This window comes from Lemur catta, chromosome 2, assembly GCF_020740605.2.
Source record: "Lemur catta isolate mLemCat1 chromosome 2, mLemCat1.pri, whole genome shotgun sequence".
NCBI lineage: Eukaryota > Metazoa > Chordata > Mammalia > Primates > Lemuridae > Lemur > Lemur catta.
This window is the reverse complement of record NC_059129.1, coordinates 85,334,423-85,358,245: the sequence shown is the minus strand read 5'-3', so window position 1 is coordinate 85,358,245 and position 23,823 is coordinate 85,334,423. Positions and strand designations below refer to the sequence as shown.

The following is a 23,823-nucleotide window of genomic DNA, read 5'->3' as shown; positions in this document are numbered from 1 at the left end:
AAGGATAGATACGGCAAAGGAGGTCTTTAGTTGTTAGGTTGAGAAGTGTATTCTATACAGTGAGCCATTTAACCAGATATATTCAGGATCAGTTATATTTGATAGGGCCTATTGATAATAGGGATAGCAGTTAGGTTATCACAATAGCCTGGGTGAAAAAGTAATGGAGATAATTGACGGAATATGGAAGTGATAGAGGTTGCATCAGAGATGACTCAGAAGTTTTAAACCTACCTGGTTAGGAGCTTCATGTTAATCCAGAAATGGAAATCAGAATGGAGAGGAACTATTTTTTTATTTAAGAATATAAATGATTCAGTTTTAGGTTTGAAACTTTAGGCTGCCGTTAGGACATTAATGAGGAGGCCTGTGCTTGCCATACTTTCATGTTTGAAAATGAGTATCTAGATCTCCTTGGGAAAAAAATTAGCACTAGAGAGGAATATTTGTGAATAATTTTCATTGTGGATATATTTGGAGTCTTGGGTAGTGGATTATGTATAGTGAGTAATAGTAAAAAGAAGAGACTAGATTCTTGAAGACTGTATATTTTTCGTAATGGATTCCATTATTTCACTCTTTCCAGTAGCATTAATATCTAGGATTTCTTCACTTTTCTTTAAAACTAAATGCTAGAACAATAACAAATAATAAAATTATAGTGAGGACAAGGGATCTTTCTTAGCTTTAAATGTGATGCTTCTGAAGAAGGTATTATGCCCCAGTGTAGGGCCTGGAATATGAATATATATATATATATATATATATATAAAACATAACTGCTCATGTTTGACTAGTGGAAATAATAAAGTAACATAGAACTACAAGGCAGTTTTAGGTAATCTCTGGTTTAGATATCCTGTTTTAGGCAAACAAGATGCTATTATTGCATTTTTACAAATGAGATAGATGAAGCCCACTTGGAACTTGCTTAATACCATTAAGTCAGAAGAGACAAAGAGGGACTAAATATCTTACCCTCTTTGTTGTTATTACTACTAGCTTCATTTACATCAGGGTTTCTCAACTTTGGCACAATTGACATTGTGGGCTGAGTAATGCTCTGTGCTTTGTAAGATGTTTAGCAGCATCCCTAGCTTCTGCCCACTAGATGGCAGTAGCGCCCCTCCCTCAACCAAAAATGTCTGCAGAGATTGCCAAAGAGCCCTTGGGGCCAAAATTGCCCCTGGTTGAGAACCACTGCTTTACACAACTATATCACTTATGCCTCCAGTTAGTTTTCTCTCTCTGTCTTAGTTTTATAGATTTTTCTTTGGCATATGGGCATCCTCTACCTCTCAGCCAGGTGCTGCTCTCATATGGTAAACACCAAGAATTGTTTCTTTGAGATTGGCAATGGATATCTTAGGTTATGTTGGTAGTTGCATTCAGATATAACCTATCCCCAGTTTTTTTGACACCTCACTTGGTAAAATTAGATTTATTTCTATAGAACTAAGTATTGTATTTATCAGTTAAATATAGCTTTCATAATTATTTTTATCTAGATACATGTTGGCAAATTTAGTGAAACTAAAATGTGTAACTCCCTAATTATATATTAGAACATGTAGATTGAAAGGATATTTTTGTATTCTTGTTTATAGTTTAAGATTCTGTATTTCAAATTTGGATAAATCATAAATACTGAGTTTTAAAAGGCGTGTTAGTAAGTCCCTGTATTATATAGTATCTTTGCTCTTATTATTTTGGGGGATCATGAAAAAAGAATTTTTTTGGTAGTGATTGCTACATACAGTCTTTCATAAATATTGCTAATTTAACTTATTTCATAATCCCAAGTATTCTACTTTAAAAATAAATTTAAGTATACCTGAAAACAAACATTTTGTAGTAAGTTTTAAAATTCTTTATCAAACTTACTATTTTTATTCTTTGACAAGTATTTTTTGAGTATTTTACTAGATTTTTTTATAGACACAAAATTGATACGATTTTTGCTGAAGTAGAATTTACATGCCAGTGGGTATTTCAGTACATTTTACTCATGGAATCTATGTCATTCTTGAATCTGCTTTCAGTAATTGGGCACTATGGGATTTAAAAAATGATATTTTCTAAAATTTTTCATCATGCATTTCATTAATTGTCATAAAGCTGCTTTGAAATTTCTAATATCAAGTCTAGTATTTCAAATTACTATCAATGATTTTATGTGCAATGAGATGAGGAATGACTTAAGTTTCTGAATTATTGGTATATAATACAAGAATTAGTATATATTATTTTCTCATTAGACAAGATTGAGTCTTAATTTCCAGATAGGAAAATGTGAATGATATTTAATATTTATTATACAAATACAATTACATATTAAAATACTTTTTAGAATTTGTCATTAGGTACGTATTATGAGATATTTTAAAACTAACTGTACCATCATTAAACTTTTCTGAATTTAATAGCTTAGATTGATATTGGTTTCTAAGTGGTCTCATACTCATAGTCACTTATATAAATAAATGGGGAGCAAAAATATATGATCATTTTTCTGTGCTTTGGGAAAAACACTTCCCAAACTGTGCTTTCTTCTGAACTCTACAACAGTCAACATAGAAGAGAACTTCTATGACCAAATGTGGGGTTCTTCCCCACACACCAAGCAGTGGACACCAGCTGGGAGTCCTCTAATTTAATTCCAACACTATCTAACTGGCAATAGTGTCAGGTCCCGCAGGATGAGGGCTCAGTACCTAAGACTGCCCCCCATCCCACACCAGTTACAAGTCTGGACCTCCAGAACTTCTGACCAACTGGCTTCATGTTGAGATTCCCACAATTCCCTCCCTGTTTGGGTTTGATTAATTTTCTGGGATGGCTCATGGAACCCAGGGAAACACATTTACTGATTTATTATAATGGATATTACAAAAGATACAGATGAAAAAGATGCATAGGGTGAGGTATGGGGGAAGGGGTGCACAGCTTCCATGCCCTCCCAGGGCGAACCACCCTCCAGGAACCTCCTGATGTTCAGCTATCCGGAAGCTCTCCAAACCCAGTCCTCTTGGATTTTCATGGAGGCTTTGTTACATAGGCATAATGGGCAGCCATGTAGAAAGGTGATTGGACAAAAAGCACATGATCTAAACCCAGCAAGGCCTGTCTATTTAGATTCTTCCTGGCCTCCTTGTGTAGCATTCCTTCCTCAAGGGCATGAGGCACTTTTAACTCACAATAAGATTAGAGTCCTGCCTTGCACAGGTGAAAGGAGAATAGGAGAAGGTCAGAGAGAAAGAGAGAGATTCTATCTCCTGAGGCTTGCTCCTGAGGTCTAAAGTGCCCCAGCATTATAACAAGGACTATAGGAGTTATGAGCTAGGAACCATGAACAAAAAACCAATATATATGCCATAGCACCACAGTCTGTAACTGTGAAATCCCCTTGGCAGAGCTTGCAAATGGGGTGGGGGTAGGATGGGGATAACCTTTTTCAAACTACATAGGCTGTTTTTTTCAACTCATTCTCCCTTCTCTCTTTACTCTTTTTGACCTTTTACTAATATAATGGTCTGTTACTAAAAGGTCTGTGACATTTCTGTCAAATAAGCTTTATTAGGAAAATGATTAAATTTTTATCAGATTCTTTTCATTAATGAGTTGACAAGTATAAAATTTTGCAGTTCCAACATTTCTAAAAACCTTGTATTTGAAGCCATTCTGAAGAGATTTATTTGTGATCATCCTGAAGTATATGTGTTGTCTAATGAGTTTCTTAGGGGAAATAAATGGACAAAAATTTCCACTGAAAAATTATGTATTTGATTTTATATTTACTCATATGTAAACACAGGGCTTGGGGGAAAATTAGTGTATATTATGTTCTTAAGTGTTGTTTTCAAATATGAGTTCTCTCATGGAACCAGTGCAGTGTAGACAGCACAAAATACCAACAAAATGTTTGGAAAGGATGCGGTTAATGAATGCGCACAGTATGTGGATAGTTTGAGAAGTTCCATTCTGGTGATTTTAATCTTGAAAATGAGCCACATGGGCAACCTGAGACCAAAGTTAATGATGAGCTGAAAGCTGTAGTGGAAACGAATCCATCTAAACTTACGCGAAAATTAGCAGCAAGGCTTGCCATTACTATTCCAACAATATTGGAATATTTCAAACAAATAGACAAGGTAAAGAAGCTGGATAGATAGGTTCCTCATGAATTAAACAGGTGTCAGAAGAGAAATCATTTGGAAGCTTGCCTCTCTTTGCTGTCACGACATAAAGGCCAACCATTTCTATACTGTATTGTGATGTGTGATGAAAAATCAATGCTTTTTGATTGCTAGTGTTTGGCACGATGGTTGGATAAAGATGAAGTGCTGCAACACAGTCCAAAACTGAATATTCATCAAAAAAGCTAATGGTATCTTTTGGTGGTCCAGTTCTAGTATTATCCACTACAGCTTCATGAAACCTGGTCAGTGGATTACAGCAGATGTCTACTGCAACCAGCTGGATGAAATGATGAGGATGCTTGTGACTAAGCAGCCAAGGTTGATCAACAGAGACAGGCCAGTCCTTCTGCAAGACAACACTTGATCACATGTCACACAAACAACGCTGCTCAAACCAGAGAGGCTGGACTTGGAAACTCTCTGTCATCCACCGTATTCACCAGACCTTGCACCAACTGACTACCACTTCTTCCATGCTTTGGACCACTTCTTGTAAGGAAAAATACTCAGTTCTCAACAAGCTATAGAAAACACCTTTCACAATTTCATCACCACTCACTCTCCAGGCTTCTTCACTGCTGGCATAAACAAGCTACCATTAAGATGGCAAAACTGTGTCAATAGTGTAGGTGCATACTTTGATTAATTGTACTGTTTCTTGTTTGAGATATAATAAACTACACTTTTGATTCAAAATCAGACATTTCATATTTAATGATCTATTAAAACTATTTTATCACCTCAAACAGAAATTCTGCAACCACTAAGCAATAATTCCCCCTGTCATTCTCCTCCTGCCCCCTGATAACCTGTGATCCACTTTTTGCTCCTATGATTTTGTCTGGTGTGGATATTGCATGTAAGTGGAATTGTACAATATGTGTCCTTTTGTGTCTCACTTCACTTAGCATAATGCTTGTGAGGTTCATTCATTTTGTAGCATTTATCAGAACTTCATTTCTTTTGAAATAATATTCCATATCACGTTTTGTTTATTCACTCATCTGTGGATGTAAATTTGGGATTGTTTCCACTTTTTGACTTCTGTTACGAATGCTTCAGTGAACATTGGCATACAAGTGTCTGTTGGAGTAGCCGTTTTAAAGTTGTTGGATTTAAAAAATTTAAAATTTTTTGGTGTGTACCTAGGAGTGAAACTGCTAGGTCATATGATAATTCTATATTTAGCTTTTTGAGGAACCATCAAGCTTTTATCCATAGTGGCTACACCATTGCACATTTCTACCAGCAGTTTATATAGGTTCTGATTTCTTCACATACTCACGAACACTTGTTATTTTTTCTTCTTCTTCTTTTTAATTACAGCTACACTATAGGTGTGAAGTGGTATCTCATTTTGGTTTTGATTTGCATTTCCCTAATGACTAATGATAGTGAACATCTTTTCATATGCTTATTGGCTATTTGTATGTCTTCTTTGGAGAAATGTTTATTGAAGTCCTTTGACTATTGTTGAGTTTTAGAAGTTCTTTATATATTCTGGATATTAATATCTGGACTATATAAATATCCAGGTGTATATATTTATATATAATGTATACAGATATTATTATTAGATATATAATTCAAACATTTTCTCTCATTCTGTAGGTTGTCTTTTCACTTTCTTGATAATATTTTGTGATGCACAAAGGTTTTTCAGTTTCATGAAGTCCTAGTTATCTAGTTTTTCTTTTGTTGCTCACGTTTTTGTTATCAAGCCTAAGAATCCATTGCTAAATCCTAAATTGTGAAGCCTTATGCTTTCTTCTAAGACTATTATGGTTTTAGCTGTTATATTTAGGTTGGTTATCCTTTCTTTGTTAATTTTTTAATATTGTGTGAGGTAGGGGTCCAACTTAATTGTTTTGTATTTAGAAATCCAGCTATCCCAGCACTATTTCTTAAAAGAGTATTCTTTCTCAATTGAATGGACTTGGCATCCTTGTAAAAACCAAACCAAACCAAACCAAACAGTCAGCAATAGATGTACGGGTTTATTTCTGTACTCTTAATTCTGGTCTCTTGGTCTACATGTCTATCCTTATGCCGTTACCACACTGTTTTGATTATTGTAGCTTTGTAGTAAGTTTGGAAAGTGGAAAATGTGAATCTTCTAACTTCATTTTTCTTTTTTCAAGATTATTTTGGCTCTTCAGGGCCCCTTGAAATTCCATATGAATTTGAGGGTTGGCTTTTCCATTTTTGTGGAAAAAGGTTGTTGGTATTTTGATAGTGTTTGTGTTGAATCTCTAGATTGTTCTGAGTAGTATTAACACCTTGACAATATTAAGTCTTTCTATCCATAAGCATATGATGTCTTTCCATTTTTTGATCTTCTTTAAATTCTGTTGTCAATGTTTATAGCTTTTAATCATTCACCTCCCTGATTAAATTTATTCCTAAGTATGTTGTTCCTTTAGATGCTATTATAAATTTCTTTAATTTCTTAATTTTTTTTTGATTTTTATTTATAGAAACAAAACTGAGTTTTCATGTCCATAATATCACCAAAAATACTGGATTATTAGGAATAAATTTAACAAAAGTTGTATAAGATCCGCATACTGAAAACTACAGGACATTGCTGAAATTCATATATGGAGACCTAAGTAAATAGAGACATTTGTAGTATTTATGAATCGCAAGATTCAATGTTGTTAAAATGTCATTTCCCTCATAATCAGTTGATTTAGTACGATCCTCAATAAAATCTTTGCGGGCTTTTTTTTCATAGAAATTGACAAGCTGATTTTAAAATTTATGTGGAAATGTTAATGCTACATTAGCTAAAAGTGTTTTCGAAAAAAGAATAAAGTTTGAGAATTTATACAAACTGTTTTCAAAACTTACAAAGTTATAGTAATTGAGACAGTGTGCAGTTAGCAGGAAGAAAGGCTATGTGTCAGTGCAACAGATTAGTGAGAATAGAACTATATCGATAAACAATTGAATTTTTACAAAGGTACCAAGGCAATTTCAATGAGGAAAGGATAATTTTTTAAACAAATGGTGCTAGATTGATTTGATATCCATCTGCCAGTGAACCTTGTCCTCGTCTTTTGCTTCATACCATATAAATAAATAAACCTTACATGGGTCATACACCTAAACATAAGAGCCTAAACTATAAAATTTCTCTAAGAAAACATAGTAGAAAATTATAAAGATTTTAGATTAGGAAAAGATTCCTTAAACAAGTTAGAAAAAGCACAAATTATATAATTTCAAAATGGATAATTTTGACTGCATTAAAATAAAAAAATCTTTACTCCTATTAATACTTCTTAACAGATAAATTGCTAAGCAAATGAAAAGGAAAGCCAAAGACTGCTAGAAAATATTTGCAGTGCATACATGAACGAAGGCTATTTGTCTAGAATATATGAACAACTCTTACAAGTCAGTAATGAGTCAAATAACTCAATAAAAAGAGGAGTAAAAGATTTCAACAGACACTCTACCAAAGTTTTCTTCTGGAAGTACCTTATAGAAGACCACCTTACTACTAAAACAGACATGCCTACATGTCTTTGGTAGGAAAAGGAGAAAGGTCATCAATGAGAAAGTAGATGTATTTGGCCTCACTTGTTGCTTGAAGATAAAAATTATGTCTGGAAAATAAGTAGTAATTTTGCTTAATAAAAAGTATTATGTTTAATAAATTGTGTGTTTATTTTTAGCTTCTTTTTAACTATTATCAATCATCATTTTAATTCACCTTAGAAATATAAACCTGGTCGATGTGATGATATTTTGAAATGGAAGCCTCCCAGTCTGAATTCTGTGGATTTTCGTCTAAAAATAACAAGAATTGGAGGAGAAGGGTAAGTATGCACTTTTGTTTTCCATGATTTTGGTATGAAATAATAATGTCTGTATAAGGCTTCATTGTTTACAGGATATTTTACATATACTTTTCAATATTTAAAAAATATTTTACAATATACTTTACATATATATATCCACATCTATCTCATTTTCACAGATTATTTCACGTGTGACAGCTACCATTTTGTAGCTACCTTCAAACTTTACCAATTTTAGTCTTAAAAACCCCCTTTTAAAAAAAGAATACAGATATTAATAATATCAAAGTGAACTTTGTTAAATTGCAAAAGTGAAAGTAGATTTCACTCAAATAATCCTGTCAAATGAATTATAAATGTAAACTCTGATCATTGGTATTGTAATTAAATGTATTGAAATGTGTCTTTTTTACTTTGAAAGAAATGACTTCATATTTGCGTTTGCATAGCAAACATTTATCTATACTTTTGTTGGGTAAGGTTTTAATTGTTGACTTCCATTAACTTTCATATTGTTTATTAAGTGCTAATTTTTTCATTTAGTGATTAATTTTTATGACTTTATTGGTTATTTTAGATAAAAGATGCTTTAGCATGAGTATTTTCATTGTTTTTCTAAAGGCTTGTTTTTTCTCACTTTGTTCCGTAAGTTTTTAAGTTCTCTTATCCAAGTAGATATATTATAACAAAGCAAGAAATGATGAATGGAGGAAATCATAAAGATAAAGTAAATAAGATAATGCTAACAAAGAAATTAAAATTTACCAATGCATGCCATGAAGTTCTTTTTACTTGTTAAAGGTAAAACACAGGTATTCTTTTGTGTAGCTAATGAAATGAAGGAAATATTATTAGGAGGAGTGCAGACTCCATAAGATTAAAAGTAGTCTCTTAAAGATTGCACATTCTTAAAGAAAAGAAACTGTACATAGATCCTAAGTAAAAAAGTGGGTTTAATAAGACATATGGTTATTAGCTTTCAAAAAATAGAGTATTTAGGCCGGGCGCAGTGGCTCATGCCTGTAATCCTAGCACTCTGGGAGGCCGAGGTGGGTGGATCGCTCGAGGTCAGGAGTTCGAGACCAGTCTGAGCAAGAGTGAGACCCCCCCGTCTCTACTAAAAACAGAAAGAAATTATCTGGCCAACTAAAATATATATATAGAAAAAATTAGCCGGGCATGGTGGCACATGCCTGTAGTCCCAGCTACTCGGGAGGCTGAGGCAGTAGGATCGCTTAAGCCCAGGAGTTTGAGGTTGCTGTGAGCTAGGCTGCTCACTCTAGCCAGGGCAACAAAGTGACACTCTGTCTCAAAAAAAAAAAAAAGAGTATTTATTGTTTGATGACTTGGGATGTACAAAAAAAGATGGGTATTTAGTATTTTACACCTTTAAATGTTTATGACTTAGTTTGCCATTGGAACTTAATGACAAAAAATTGTTAGAACAATTATCTAGAGACCCCAAATAGATAGTGAACAGCTCTGTATTGGTCTAATTTTAATGCAAGCATAGATACATTTTAAACTACTTGTAGGAAAAAGTGGAATACATGCACAAACAAACATACAAATGATTTTTTTGGGTAGTTTCCAAAAATATTATTTCTCTTAATCTAAATGTTGGATAAATATTGATACATAGTACATTCAAGATTATTCTTCCTGTGAAAATATCTGGTGTATAGATATTCTCGGTTGCCAGTTAACTGTGGAACTATACACCAGTAATCATGCAAGCTGGGTGTAGGCTTGATATGTTCTTCTGGAAGTGCCTTATAGAAGACCACCTTACTACTAAAACAGTGGAGGCTGAGGAATTAATTCTGGTGGGACCAAACTTTTTTTTTTTTTTTTAAGACACAGATGAATATAGTTCTTTGGAAAATAAGACTTTAAGGATGAAGTAAAATTTGTTAAATTGCTATGTTACTAATCTTCTATTTTGCCTAATGGTGTATTTATACTATTTAGTTAGAGTATAATAAGCCTTTGCATGTTTTTCTTGAGTCTTTCATTGAGTTTTGAAAAATCATTTAGCTTTGCCTTTTACAGATCATAATTCTTAGCAGCAGCTAAAAAACTGTATGAGGCTAAACATAGCATACCCATTTCTCTAGTAATAAAAAAAGATTTTTTTCTTGCAGTTGCCTATCTATTGTAATTAAATATAGCAAAATGTAATTCAGTTCAGTAGTTTATTATCCCAGTTTGGCTTTTATTCTTAGTGTGTTTTAAATATATTTTGTTCTTTTAAAATTTTACTTATTTATATGTCTTCTTACAAAAAAATTGAATTACTTTTGATTCTAGTACCTCTTTAAAACACATCAAAATGCCACTGTTTAAGGTGATTTTAAGATAGGAATATGCAAGTTACATCAGTACAGGTATATAATTTATGTAACATGGGTATGGGGTATCAGTTTTCAAAAATATGATATTTAATATTAAATATAATGTAATAACTGTTCAGTTAGCCAGAGTAATATGCTTTTGTTAATCTAAAGAATGTTATGCATTACAGCAATTTTCACTAAATAAATGAGTTTATATATAATGCTTAACAGCAACTCAGTATATTAGAGAGCACTGTAAGAAATATGCCTGTAATAGTTTGAAAGGAAAGTGCCATGTCTCTGAATCATAAGCATGGACTAGTGAAATGGGACTAAACTAGTAAAACACCATGATATGCGCTACTCTCTTTTTTTGATTGCACTTCCATATATTTCTACAAAGCTTAAAGTGGAGTGGAATGTCTTGAAAGGGATAATATAAATACCAGTCTTTGAAAATGTCTGCAGTGATTTATTATTATTATTTTTTTAATGATGTCTTAGGCTTTCTAGGTATGGTTTTGAGTCTCACTCAGCTGCTATATAATAAAGGGGTAATAGTACAGATTTCTGTTAGATGGAAATTTGATACAAATAGAAAAACCTATTCTTTGTGTTGAATGCCCTGTTGATAGCAATTAAAATCTGAACTTTGCTCTTTTCATCCCCTATTACTTTTGAAAATTTGAAATATATTAACTTAACATTGATTTATCATGACCTAACATAGCTTTTGTATATCTTAGCAATTTATATTGTGTTGAGTTTTATAGACATACAATATGGATTTTTCATCTAAGAGCTATTCATTATTTTTTAAATGTTGTGGCTTTATATTAACTAATCTGCAACCGAAAGCCATGGTCAATTCAAAAGCTAGAATTACAAAGGTAGTCTGTACTCTGGAAATTGTAAACTCTTGTGTACAATGTCAGTGACTTATGCTGAGTGGCATACACTTATTATTTGTATAGCATAATATTTCAGAGCACAGATTCTAGAGCCAGACTGGCTGGATTGAAATCACCTTACTAACTGTGTGATTCTGAGCACATTATTTTTTTCTGTGCCTCAGGTGTTTCACCAATAAAATAGGAATTTACCTAATGAGAATTTTATAAGGATTAAATGAGCACATAATATATGTAAAATATTTAAAAGCAAACCTGGCACATAGTAAGCATTAAATGTTTGCTATTATTTTGTTGTTTTACTCAAAATAAATTTAAAAGTCTGTATTTCCTTCTTGCCACTCCTACAGTTCTGCTTGTTACTTGCTGCACAGTTTAAGTCCAACGCTCTATGTGACTCATGTCCTGTTTGGTTCCAATCCCTGTTAATTTTTCTATTTTAAAATGCATATATCTTTTAACTTATTTGTGTAATTAATCATAAACTGTTAAAACATCTGGAGAGCAAGAACCCATCAAAATCACATAACTTTTACTTACAGAGTTTTTTTTACAAGAAGTCTCTTAGAATAACCTTGGCAGTATGTATAGTGGTTAAGAACATGAGTTCCAACCAAGACTGCTCAGAACCAAATTCCAGTTCTGCTACTTACTTACTATGTGATCTTGTTACTTAATCTGGCTTAGTGTCCTCATCTGTAAAATGTCCACAATGATGGTGCTTATCATGTAGATTTATTGTGAAGATTTATTCATGTTTGATAATTAATTACAGGGGTGAAAAAAATAAATATGGGTCTGCTCTTGTAGATTTTACAAGGTAGTGGGCTAAAATGCAAAAATAATACTGCTTTAAGAGATTTTGTGAGAATTAAATGATGCATGTAAATTCTGCCCAAAACTCAATAAATGTTTACTTTTTAATAACTATTTTGGTGGTTATGGTTATTAATTTAACCTCAGCAGAATGTATGGTTGTCATGGATTATAAACATACCCTGTATTATCAAGTGGAAACAAAAGTGCTCTCAATTAAGAAACCATACTTTTCTGTGAAAATATAAAAATTTTTTCTCCAACAAAAAATACGTTCTAAAACAGCAGTGAAATTTAATTTTTCATCTATCATGTTGCAGATACCAATAATGACCCTTTGATTAGAGTGTGAGCAAATAGGCACTCTCAATAAGGTGTTTGGTAGGAATGCAAATTGATATAACTCTTCTGGTAAGCAATAAGGTAGTTTATATATCCTGAGAAAATATGCTCCGAATTTTATGAAAGGAGAGATCTTAATTGTCTTCTACACAGTTGTATTCCTAGTACATAGCATGGTGGCTCATATGTAGTAGGCAATCCAGAGATATTAATGATGAAATGTATATGCAAACAAAAATACAAAAAAGTGTGTATAAGAATTTTACTGAAGCATCACTTAAAATAGTGAACAATTGGGAATATTCATTGTCTTTTTTACTGTAAAAGTCTTTTTGTAAAATACAGTTGCATAGGCCAGGCATGGTGGCTCACGCCTGTAATCCTAGCATTCTGGGATGTTGAGGTGGGTGGATCGCTCGAGGTCAGGAGTTTGAGACCAGCCTGAGCAAGAGCGAGACCCTGTCTCTACTAAAAAATAGAAAGAAATTAACCGGACAACTAAAAATATATAGAAAAAATTAGCCGTGCATGGTGGCGCATGCCTGTAGTCCCAGCTACCTGGGAGGCTGAGGCAGTAGGATTGCTTGAACCCAGGAGTTTGAGGTTGCTGTGAGCTAGGCTGACGCCATGGCTTTCTAGCCTGGGCAAGAGAGTGAGACTCTGTCTCAAAAAAAAAAAAAAAAAATACAGTTGCATACATGTGTCTTCCTGTGTGTGTTTCTAGTAAAGTTGCTAATAGCATTATAAAAATCTTAGCTGGAAGCTGTGGCTCATGCCTGTAATCCTAGCACTCTGGGTGGCTGAGGTGGGGGGATTGCCTGAGATCAGGAGTTTGAGATGAGCCTGAGCAAGAGTGGGACGCCATTTTTACAAAAAATAGAAAAATTAGCTGGATGTTGTGGGACATACTTGTAGTCCCAGCTACTCAGGAGGCTGAGGCACGAGAATCACTTGAGCCCAGGAATTTGAGGTTGCAGTGAGCTATGATGACACCACTGCATTCTAGCTGGGGTGATAGAGTGAGACTCTGTCTACCCCTGTCCCCCCCAAAAAATATATATGTACATATTTGTGTGTGTGTATCTAATAGTATCTTTTAAAAATCGATCCAGTCTGTTGAGATACAAGATTTTTTTAGAGCTTTGAGATTGAACTCAGATCTAGCATCCAACTTCGTTGTTTGATTTCACATTCATGCATAGTTGTGTGATGTTAATAGATATCTCAGTTTGGATCTAGTCAAAAACATAAACCACAGCAATTATTTTAACAAAATGAATTCAATATGAAGAATTATTGTCAGTTACTAAAGAACTGAAAAGGTTAAAAAGTCTTGCAGAGGAAGAAAGCACTGCAGGAAGCATCTACCATGCAGACAGCTGGGGGAACAAAGCAATGAGAGTGGATTATTAAAATTTAAAAGATTGAAGGGGGCTCTGCAGAGTTCATAGAAGGTTGTTGTTCTTCCTTCCAGATCTTGGAGGAGGGATCCTGTGGTTTAATGTTCAGACATCTGAGGAAGGCGGGATACTAGCCAGCAGGTATTGGTGTTTCAGAGGAGACCCAATGAAGTTGGTGGTAGGGCTGTAGAATAACTTCATTGGAACCAACTGGTACCAGTGGAATCAACTGCCAACCCTAAGGTAGAAAACTTTTACTACAAACAAGAAAGAACAGTTTTCTTCTTTCTCCTCCAGTCTTTTAGTCATGCAGTTCATCATAGGCAGCTTAGGTCGTCACATGATTACTTGCTTCACAACATTACTCCTTCAGTCTTTATCAAGGCCCAGTAGTAATCCAGGATCTGTTTCTCAAAAGAATAACGATCTTTAGGAAATGGCATTGTTTTGCTCTAAAACCCTAAAGATTTGTGCTATAGTTTTCTTGTTGGGGCTTACTGGAGGCTCCAGACAATTAATATACTGGGTTATAAGATAATTGATGTACTGAACAACTTATACTACAGATTGGACTTGTTACAGAGCCTTCTCTTGCTCTGATCCCAACTTAAAAATGGTAGCCTAACAGGTTAGTTGGTAAATAAGTTGGAGTTCTGCTCCAAAACCCACAGTAGATGTTAAGCTTTGTGACTTCCCTTTTAGTAGTAGATAGTGCAAGCGTAATAACTTGTCTTTTACCTTGGAGAGGCTATCCTGACAGGCCCCAGACCATTAGACCCCTAGAGATCTTTCTTAGGCGGTAGGCTCCTTAATTTTTGTGGGTTTTATCTCTTCTGCCTCACATGTCTCTTACTAAGATGGCTAAAGGACTTTATATAATACTTCCTTCTCATCACTCCCAATAAACATAAGTAAAAAGTCATCAGTATTGTTGATCAGTAGTTCTGTGTGATGTCAAAATGACCATCATCTCTGAAAAAATAAAGACAATAACAAGTTGTGCTGAGAATGTGGAGAAATTGGAACACTCAAACATTGATCTTGTGCTTGTAAATTGATGTGGCCATTTTGGCAAACAGTTTGGTAGTTCCTCAAAATGTTTAAGATAAGCTTACCATGTGACCCAGCATCTCTACTCTCAGTTATGTACTCAAGAGAAATGAAAACATATGTCCACACAAAAACTTGTACGTGAATCTCTTAGCAGCATTATTCATAATAGCGAAAAGTGGAAACAACCCAAATATCTGTCAACTAACGAATGGATAAATGTACAAACAAAATAGCTCTTCGGTTCACCAGACTAGCATAGTGGATCCTCCTGAGCAAAGGGGCTCTAGAATTGTACCATCTGAATTTCAATCGCAGCTCTGCCACTCTTTACTCAAGTTACTTCATCTCTCTTTTGCTTGTGTTTCTGTAACTCTATTGTGTGGGTAATAGTAGTGCCTATCTTTTGTGGGAATTTAATGAGATAATACATGTAAAACATTTAGATTGCTGCTGGTTACATAACAAATACTAAATACATATTAACTATTAGAAAAAAAGACCACCATCTTTATAGATTATACTGTGGCAGAAAGCAGAAGAGCACTATATTTTGCCCATGAGATACACTGTTGGTCATGCCAGGCAAGGGCAGTTAGTACCTCAGGTTGGTATAGAGACAAAAGTGTTCGTCAGTTTATAGTTATGTATAAGATTTCAGAGGCTGTGTTGATTTGTTTCATTAAAATAGCACATCTGGAGCAGCAGCTGCAATTGGTATTAATGTAACAACTTGATTAAATTTGTGAAAATCCACAATCATTCTAAATCTTTGATGGTGGTACTAATCTCTGTATTCCCCTTGGCGGGAGTTGCACTGTTTTTGGTTTATTCCTCTGGTAGGGAGGGCAAGTTGCAAGGGCTTTTCATTTGATGTTTCCTAGCATAATGACCCTTATTCTATGGGTCCGAGAGCCAATGTGGAAATTCTTTCAGTTGCCGAGTATTTCTCTTCAATTTATACATGCAGTAACTGGAAAATAATCACAAGTTGCATTTGTGGACATACTGTCCCACTTAGATTTACACTTGAGCCGGAAACCCACCTGCTCACCTGAAGTTCTCTGTTAAATTTACAGACCACACTGGCATTCTGTGTCCCTGGCAATTATTATCTGTTTAAAGTGAGTGTCTGGTAATCCCTGAGTGGTCTGGATATTCTTTTTTCCCTAGACTACTAGCAAATGTTGCTTGTCATTTGAAATAACAGTTGGAAGATTTACAGCAAGAGTCAGCATAATTTTTCTGTGAAAGGCTGGATAGTAAATATTTTAGGTTAGGGTTTGTGATCCATGCAGTCTTTATCTCAGCTACTCAACTCTGCTATTGTGGAGCAAAATCAAACATAGACAATATGTATATGAGTGGGCATGGCTGTATTACAACGTAACTTTATTTACAAGTGGTTGTATTACAATGAAACTTTATTTGCAAAAACAGATGTCAGGCTAGATATAGCCTATGGACCATAGTTTGCTAACTGGGGATTTATAGTCCTGTATATACTTATAATAATATTGGGAGTCCTTTAAGGGGATCTGGTCTCCCCTTTGTATTAGGGGGCTCAGGTCTGTTGACCAGCTAAGATGTGTGCATTTGAAATGGAAAAATGCTAGCTTAATAGCAAGCACAATAGAAAATGTAGACTTGACTACATGGTTCGGCTTTGCCTCCTATTGAAAAAGTCCTCTTACTCTGCTGATGAGAGTAGTTTTTTTCCCCTTTGCTTAGATTTATTAAAAAAATAGAAATAGCCAGGTGCAGTAGCTCAGGCCTTATAGTCCCAGCTATTCAGGAGGTTGAGGTGGAGGATTGCTGGAGCCCAGGAGTTGGAGTCCAGTGTAGGCAACATAAAATGAGACCCTATGTCTTTAAAAAAAAAAAAAGAATGTTACTGAAGAAAGTGTTTGTGGTGGTAAAATATTATTCTGAATGTTGAAAAAATGTTCTTCTTTTTTAAAAATTTGCGGTTTAATCAAGTAGATACCTCCCCGCCGGGCCTCACTATGTTGCCTTGCTATGTTGCCCAGGCTAGAGTGCAGTGGCTATTCACTAGCACAATCATAGTGCACTACAGCCTCAAACTCCTGGCTTCCAGTGATCCTCCAGCCTCAGCCTCTCCAGTAGCTGGGATTACAGGCGTGCACCTGGCCCCCCAAAAATGTTCTTTTATAGGAAAGGATTAAGTCAGCAAGAATATAGCTAATAAAATGTATAGGGGATAAAGTCTTATTACTTTGCTGAGCAGAGCTTTTTTCTTTATTTTTCCCCCCTCAGCCTCTATTTTGAAATGAAATGCTTAACTCTTTTATTTATATTTTATTTAAAAATTATTTTAAAGAAGTGGAATTGGAGATAAAAACAGTAATATCATCAATATCATTACATGGAATGCTTAATAACTAAGCTATTTAGCATATAGCTGGTCATATTTTTTATGTATAGCAATTGGTATTTTTATCGTTTAGCAAATGGCTGATAGTAACTGCTTTATTTGAAAATATTTTCATCACCCAAACATTCTTTAAGACAGATGTGTCCTTGGCTTTCAGTCTTTTGTATGGTTGCTACTCTCAACATTCTTGATTATGCTTTATTTCCAGTATGGCCTGGGGGCGGTCAGCTGTGGCTGACCTCTTTTCAGTTCCTCTGCCTGGCTTAGATATTAGATCTTAGATATTAGAAACTGCTAACTCAGTCATTTCATCCTCCCTACTTCCTACGGGAAATCTTTCTCTGGCCACCTAGCAAAAGCCAATATTATAATCAAAGTGTCTGCAAGTAACTAGCAGGAGAAAATGATGTGATTTTAAAACTTCTGCTTATGACCTCGCTGAGTCAAATTACTGCTTTTCCCTTGTTAATTTTAAAAATACTTCTATCAACTTTGTTTCATCAATTGGTTCTTTGGAGTTTAATTTTCATATTTATTAATTTTAAACACTATTCTTTACATTGAGAACCTTGTGCTGTGTCATTTGTTCTCAATAAATGTATGTTTTCCTTAATTGCAATTTCTCTGATACCTTTTGTTTATGTTATGAGAAGCTTGTTACCTGGTAGATATCTCTGGGGGAATATTGTATAGATTAGATAGTAGTTAAATTTCTACTTTGAATCACACTGAAGATTATGGGAGGAAAACTCACCCAAGTAATTTAGGAATACACTATTTGACAAATTATACTTTATCTCTCTCTCACGTGGGGTGGCCTGGGGAGAACTGCAAATGAACTCTACAAATCTTGAGCTCATTTTTAGTAGATTTGTTTTTTTGCAGTGTTACGGGTGTAGAAGTTCTAAACTATTTTAGAAGTGTTGTTATAGGATTGAACAAATGAGTATTATATGTTGGGAGTCAGGGTTCTCAGTGAGAAAGAGGAAGATACAAATCTGAAATGGAGGAAGGCAGTGAAGAAACCCTGTGGGATAGATTAGAATTTTTAGAAAATTGAGTATGTATGTATGTACACACACATGCATGTATGAGCATATATAAATGTGCATGTATGTTTATATACACATAAACACATTTCCTAGCTTTGTCTACTGACAGGACCTAAAAGCAAAGACACCCTAGTAATAATGAGCACTTCTAGCACCAAGTATTGGTGTCTAATACCGTTCCTCATTAAAAAGAACTAGAGGTCCTCAGAGAAATGGCTTGTTCTAGGACTGGGTAGGCAGAATGCAGGGTAACCATAGAACATCTACTTATGCCAAGAAGTGAGAAAGTATACCCTTCATCCCCTCAGAAAGGATATGTCAAAAAGATAAAGGAACCCACTTGAAGGGGCTTCCACTGGCCAAATCTGAGGCAATATGAACACCTAAGGACAATAATGAATTGTAAACCTTGCTAAAAATGAGAATCCGTTAGTTCATACTTACAATAATGAGGAGAAGAAGTGGTTTAGCTTTTAGTAGAAATCTGGTAAATGTGGAAGGAGTCTTAGAGTTGGAAAGTTATTTTGCCACCATCATAGTAAAGATTGGCTCAAGCAAGAATAATCAATGGATGCTGAGTCTAGGAGAGAAATTTTTATTAGAGGCAGGATATTTTCATGGTTGTAAATGTCTTTCTGTAGGTAGCTTATAACTTGTAAGGGGAAAAAATAGTAACTAGACAGTTGAGAAATTGGACAACCCCTGACTGGCTTATCAAAATTAATAGCAGTAAGTATAAAATGGACATTATGTGTTTCAGTTACCTAGTATTCTGTTTATTGATATCTAGATTGAATCTAATAATGAGGAAACATTCAGTCCCAAATGTGGGACATTCTGTGTTTTTTAAAGGGGCTCTATTTTATCCAAATATCTCAGTATCATGAACAAAGAAAGTCTGAAGAACATATACATAAAATGTGATATGTAATTTAAGGAGGGTCATCTACTACCTGGAGCAATAGACACCTTTCAACAAAAGTATATTATCTGTGAGAGGCTTGCCTCCTGTACTTCCCCTTTCCTTGTTGAGCATTTGTTCATTTGTTCTTTCCTATGTACCAGGCACTAGAATGTATTCGGTGAATATTTTCTAAATTGAATATCTGAATTACAGTTATCACAGCAGTTATAAAATTAAGTTTGTAATTTCTTATCACACAGGCTTTTAATTATTATGGAACAATTCACAAACACTTCTGCCAAATATTTACCACTTAAGGGCTTTTTGTTTTCCTCTCCCTTATAAGGAGGGAGCATCTTGACTTTTTCACATGATGTGGTATAGAGGCAAAGAGTATCAAATGAGTAAGAACAATCTGAGATAACTGAATTTGAGGTAAGTAAGAAAAAATAGATTTGAAATCCATTTAAAAATAGTTTTGAGATCTTGTGAATAAGTTAAATAATCATGTGTCTGATGTATGGCATACTGAAACTTAACAAAAAAGAATGCTTACATGACAGATGGAGATTGCCTAAGGCTGTTACTTAAACATGTAAAGATAGGAGTAAAAGTTGCTTTTGGAGCTTGAGGTTGGAAAATTCTGAAAAAGAGTTCAGGATTCATTTGTGAAAGATGTAATTTCATGGTTGGCCCATCAAAGCTTAAATATTAGTGAAATCTTATGGTATAACTTGAAAGTCTATCTTTTATCTTTTCAACCAGACACATTTGGTTCCTTTTGTTTTTTATTCCTACTTTCATTGAATTTTAATCAGAAAATCTAGCCTGTAAAATATTTTAAAACAGTTTACTAATCTTGTCATTAGCATCATGTATTTACTTTTCTAGATGTTCCTTTGTTGTATCAACAACAATAAAGGTATTTTCAGTATTTAAGAAATATAACATTTTCTTGGTAATTATGAAATTGACTTTTTTTTTTGGTATTAGTTAATTCCTTTACTCCCTTTACTAGTTTGGCCCCATATAAGAGATACTTGAAACCTTATGTTATCATCAAGCTCTCTTTGAATATTTAATATCTTTATATTTAGATGCTATGTTGTTTGATTTGTGCAGATTTACAGTGGATATTTCTGCCCCTGACATCATGCTTTTTGTTATATTATGTACCCCTTTATTCTTTTTATTGCCTTTAATCCTAAATTCCTCCTAGTCTGATACTAATACTAATATTGTCTCTTCTGCTTGCTTTCTTTTGAATTTGTTGGTTATCTTTTTGCCCATTGTTAATTAATTTTTGTGAAATCAGTTGATAACATAAGAATATGGCATGGGTGGATGTTAGTTATTTAACCTGGAAGATGGCTTGCTAAAGATAATTTTTTTTGCAATTAAATTAGGTAATTTTTCTGTGTTTTAGTCTGAGGATACAGGAGTCATAAAAAGCTACTAATGTCTCCTCTCCAACCTTTCCATCCAGTATTTTGCATGGCTTTCACTCTGGACAGTTTCTCCCACATTTCTAGCACTTATCTCTAAATGAACAAACTAGAGTAAACCCCTAAGCCATGTTCCCTCACTTTTCCTTATTTGAGGACATCTTACTGAACCCTGTAGATAGCTTTTAAGAATGTGGTGATAAAGTATAATTTGTATATAGTCAATAATTCATTCTTTTCCAGCATCAAAATTTTTTGTTGGAAAAATTCCATTACTTTAAATGTTCTTGAAAATATGATTGCTTTATTTAACTCAACCTGTACCCTCTGATCTTTTAACAAGATAATTTAGTCCATTCAAAATTAAGGTATGTGGCTTTATTTCTTTTACCTTAATTTATGTTTATTTTACCTACTTTAATTTTCCTTTTATAAAAAATAATTTGTGTGTGAACACATCGGTATTAATTGGGGACCTTGTTAACTTGAAAATCATATTAACTTTCCATTATATTATTAATTACCTTTCCTTTCTTTATTTTCATAATCAGATATATTTCTGTTGTTATTTGAAAATAAGATACCGACTCTTTTTCCCACCATGATGTTCTTTTTGTCCTCTTTCTCCATTATATAAGAATCTTAGAATATTTTCTGTACTTTTCCTTTTTCTTTAGATGAAATCTTTGGAATGCTTTTATTTTCACCATACCTGTCCCCTAGGTTTTATTGGAATGTGTACTGGAATATTCTCCCCAACTCAATCTCTACAGGTATTACTGAAACATCATAGTAGATTTGCTTCTAGGATATTTTTTAGAAATTCTCTTATAGCCATGCATGCAACTTTTATTTCAAGAATCCTTTTTTGGGGATCTTGTACATTTCCAGTCAGTTTACTATTATCCAATTTAAATTTTAACTGGATTTATATCTTGTAAGATTTTTTGCCTGCCACTTTTCTTTTCTTCATTTTCCCTTTCTTGTTCAGATTCATTTGTTCTTTAGAGTATTTTTCTCAGATGGGGATACATAAGTTTTTAATCTGAATTCTTGCATATCTGCAAATACTTTTCTTTTTTTTTTTATAGGTAAATTGTGTCTTACCTGGATATAGAATTCTTGAGGTGCAGTTCTTTTCTCTCTCTTTTTAAACTGTCTTTTGGTTCCTTGGTGAGTTACCTTGTTATTGTTTTTCTTTATTGGCTCACAGAGGCTCAAGCCTGGTTGTTGGAGTGTTCTCAGTGGTGGCAGTCCACATAAGAAGGAAAAATACATGTTTTTATCTCAGTGGGTCAATTATGTAGAAGCTCCAGTTCCCCATACTAAATAGTTGGGGAAAGCCTCCCCATGTACTCTACTCTGCACAGTCTCCCATGTCAGGCCTCAAACAGTTCAGTCCCAGCTCCTACTGATTAGTAAGGTCAGGCCCATTACCTGGGGCCAGTGTTAACCTTATCTCTAGGGCTTTCACAGATTTCTGTGGCTTGTCCTTTTCTTAGGATTTACTAATTTTCTAGTCTTCATTGTAGGGCTCCTTCCAGCCTACGACAGGGAGAACTATAAATCATTTCCCCTACCAGGAAGGTCTTCAGTTCATACCTTGCTTTTATTCAATAGACACTTGGCTTCAAAGGTTGATAATTAGGAGTTGGGTATGGGGAGAAGCCAGATATGTTTAAATAGATCTTGCTAGGATCCTTAATATTTTATTTCTAGTTTCAAAGTAGTCCTTCTCTTCTGTTTTTTGACTTCATCATTATTGTTTTGTTTTATAAATTCTGACAAAAATGTTCTGATCAGTTCCCTCCTAGGGAGGAGAGGGGTTATGTTCTAATACTATATATTCCATTTTAACTTCTATTTGTAATCACCCTTAAATTTCTCAAAGGCCTTTTTATTTTCTTTTTTCCCCTTCTAGTCCTTGACTTAAGATAAAAGGCTTCTTTAACCCATATTTCTCTAAATATGTGAATCTGGAGTGAAACCCTATCTCTTTTAAGAAAAGAAGCTCAGTATACTGTTCAGCTACTCCTCTGCTTCTGTTGCTCTTTGTCAGTATAATCTATGATTTTAGATATAAATCATGTGTATTGTGTTTTTATTTTTTCTTTGTATGTCTGTTCTTTCAAAAAGCTTTCCTGCATTTATATTTTAATTATATAATATTTTTAACAGTTATTTAAACTTATCCCTATTTTAACTGAGGCTGGCATTGACAGTCTTTTTGTATCTGACTTTACCCCCTTTTCAGAACTTTTCCCTCAGTTCAAGTACATTTTTACATAATGTTTTTAAGAAGTATGTTTGTTTATTATTTTTTATAACCAGCAATCTTTCTATTATGATCTAATTTGCAAAGAATTTATATATATATAATTACCTTAATGTTAGGGGGAAATAAAAGATTACAACAGCTTTCACTGATTTGCGTTTTCATCAAAATCCTAAAAGTTAATTTGAAATATTCTATTTTCTCTATTTTTCTTTTTCCTGGAAGAGTGTATAAAGAATTTTTTTGCTTTTAAAATGTTGATAATATCTTTAGGATCATCAGAAATCTTTTGATTGTGAAATCATGAAAACCAGAGTATTTTGCTTCTATTTCTTAATTTACTTCTTACTTAAATATTTACTTCTAAAAACACGTTTCTCATTCTAAGTTTGTATTGTGTACATGTTCAAAAAGGTAGAGTATTTTCTATAGCATTATATTAGTCTCCTGAAAAAACAGTTGGTTATAATAAAAATAATACTAAGTCTTAGTAAAATGAAATAGTTATATTGTAGTCCAGTGGCTTATATTTGATATAATTGTGGGTAGAATTTTAAAAATTAGCAATTCGTTACAATTTGCTGTATTAGGATTTGACCTAAAGTATTTATGAAGTTACTATATATTTATTGCTAAACACTCCAAGTTCAAATTCTTGTTTAAATTGTAAGGATAAAGGGAGGAAAGATTTCAGTGTTTTAGCCACTGTGCATTTCTTAATTAAAATCAGTTAGGAATAAATTAAATAGCTTTGATTACTAAAATAATTGTAAATAATTAGTAATAGAATTATATTCCTTTAACTTTCACAGTCTGTTTTGAACCAAGTCATTTAATTTGGTTTAAAGAGTTAATTATGATGAGAGGATATTTAATATCCTCTAGCATA

The 23,823-nt window shown here is 33.8% G+C and overlaps 1 protein-coding gene across 2 annotated transcripts in view; it reads left to right on the top strand.

Moving 5' to 3' along the window:
- RNGTT (RNA guanylyltransferase and 5'-phosphatase) overlaps positions 1 to 23,823 on the top strand; it is a 270,915-nt gene that overhangs the window by 144,138 nt on the left and 102,954 nt on the right. For both annotated transcript variants that reach the window (XR_006733534.1, XM_045544004.1), the window contains exon 13: positions 7,926 to 8,026. Coding sequence is in view for 1 of the 2 variants with exons in the window: in XM_045544004.1 (XP_045399960.1) it covers positions 7,926 to 8,026 (101 nt within the window). In the remaining variant the exon portion in view is untranslated. The remainder of the gene's footprint in view (positions 1 to 7,925; positions 8,027 to 23,823) is intronic.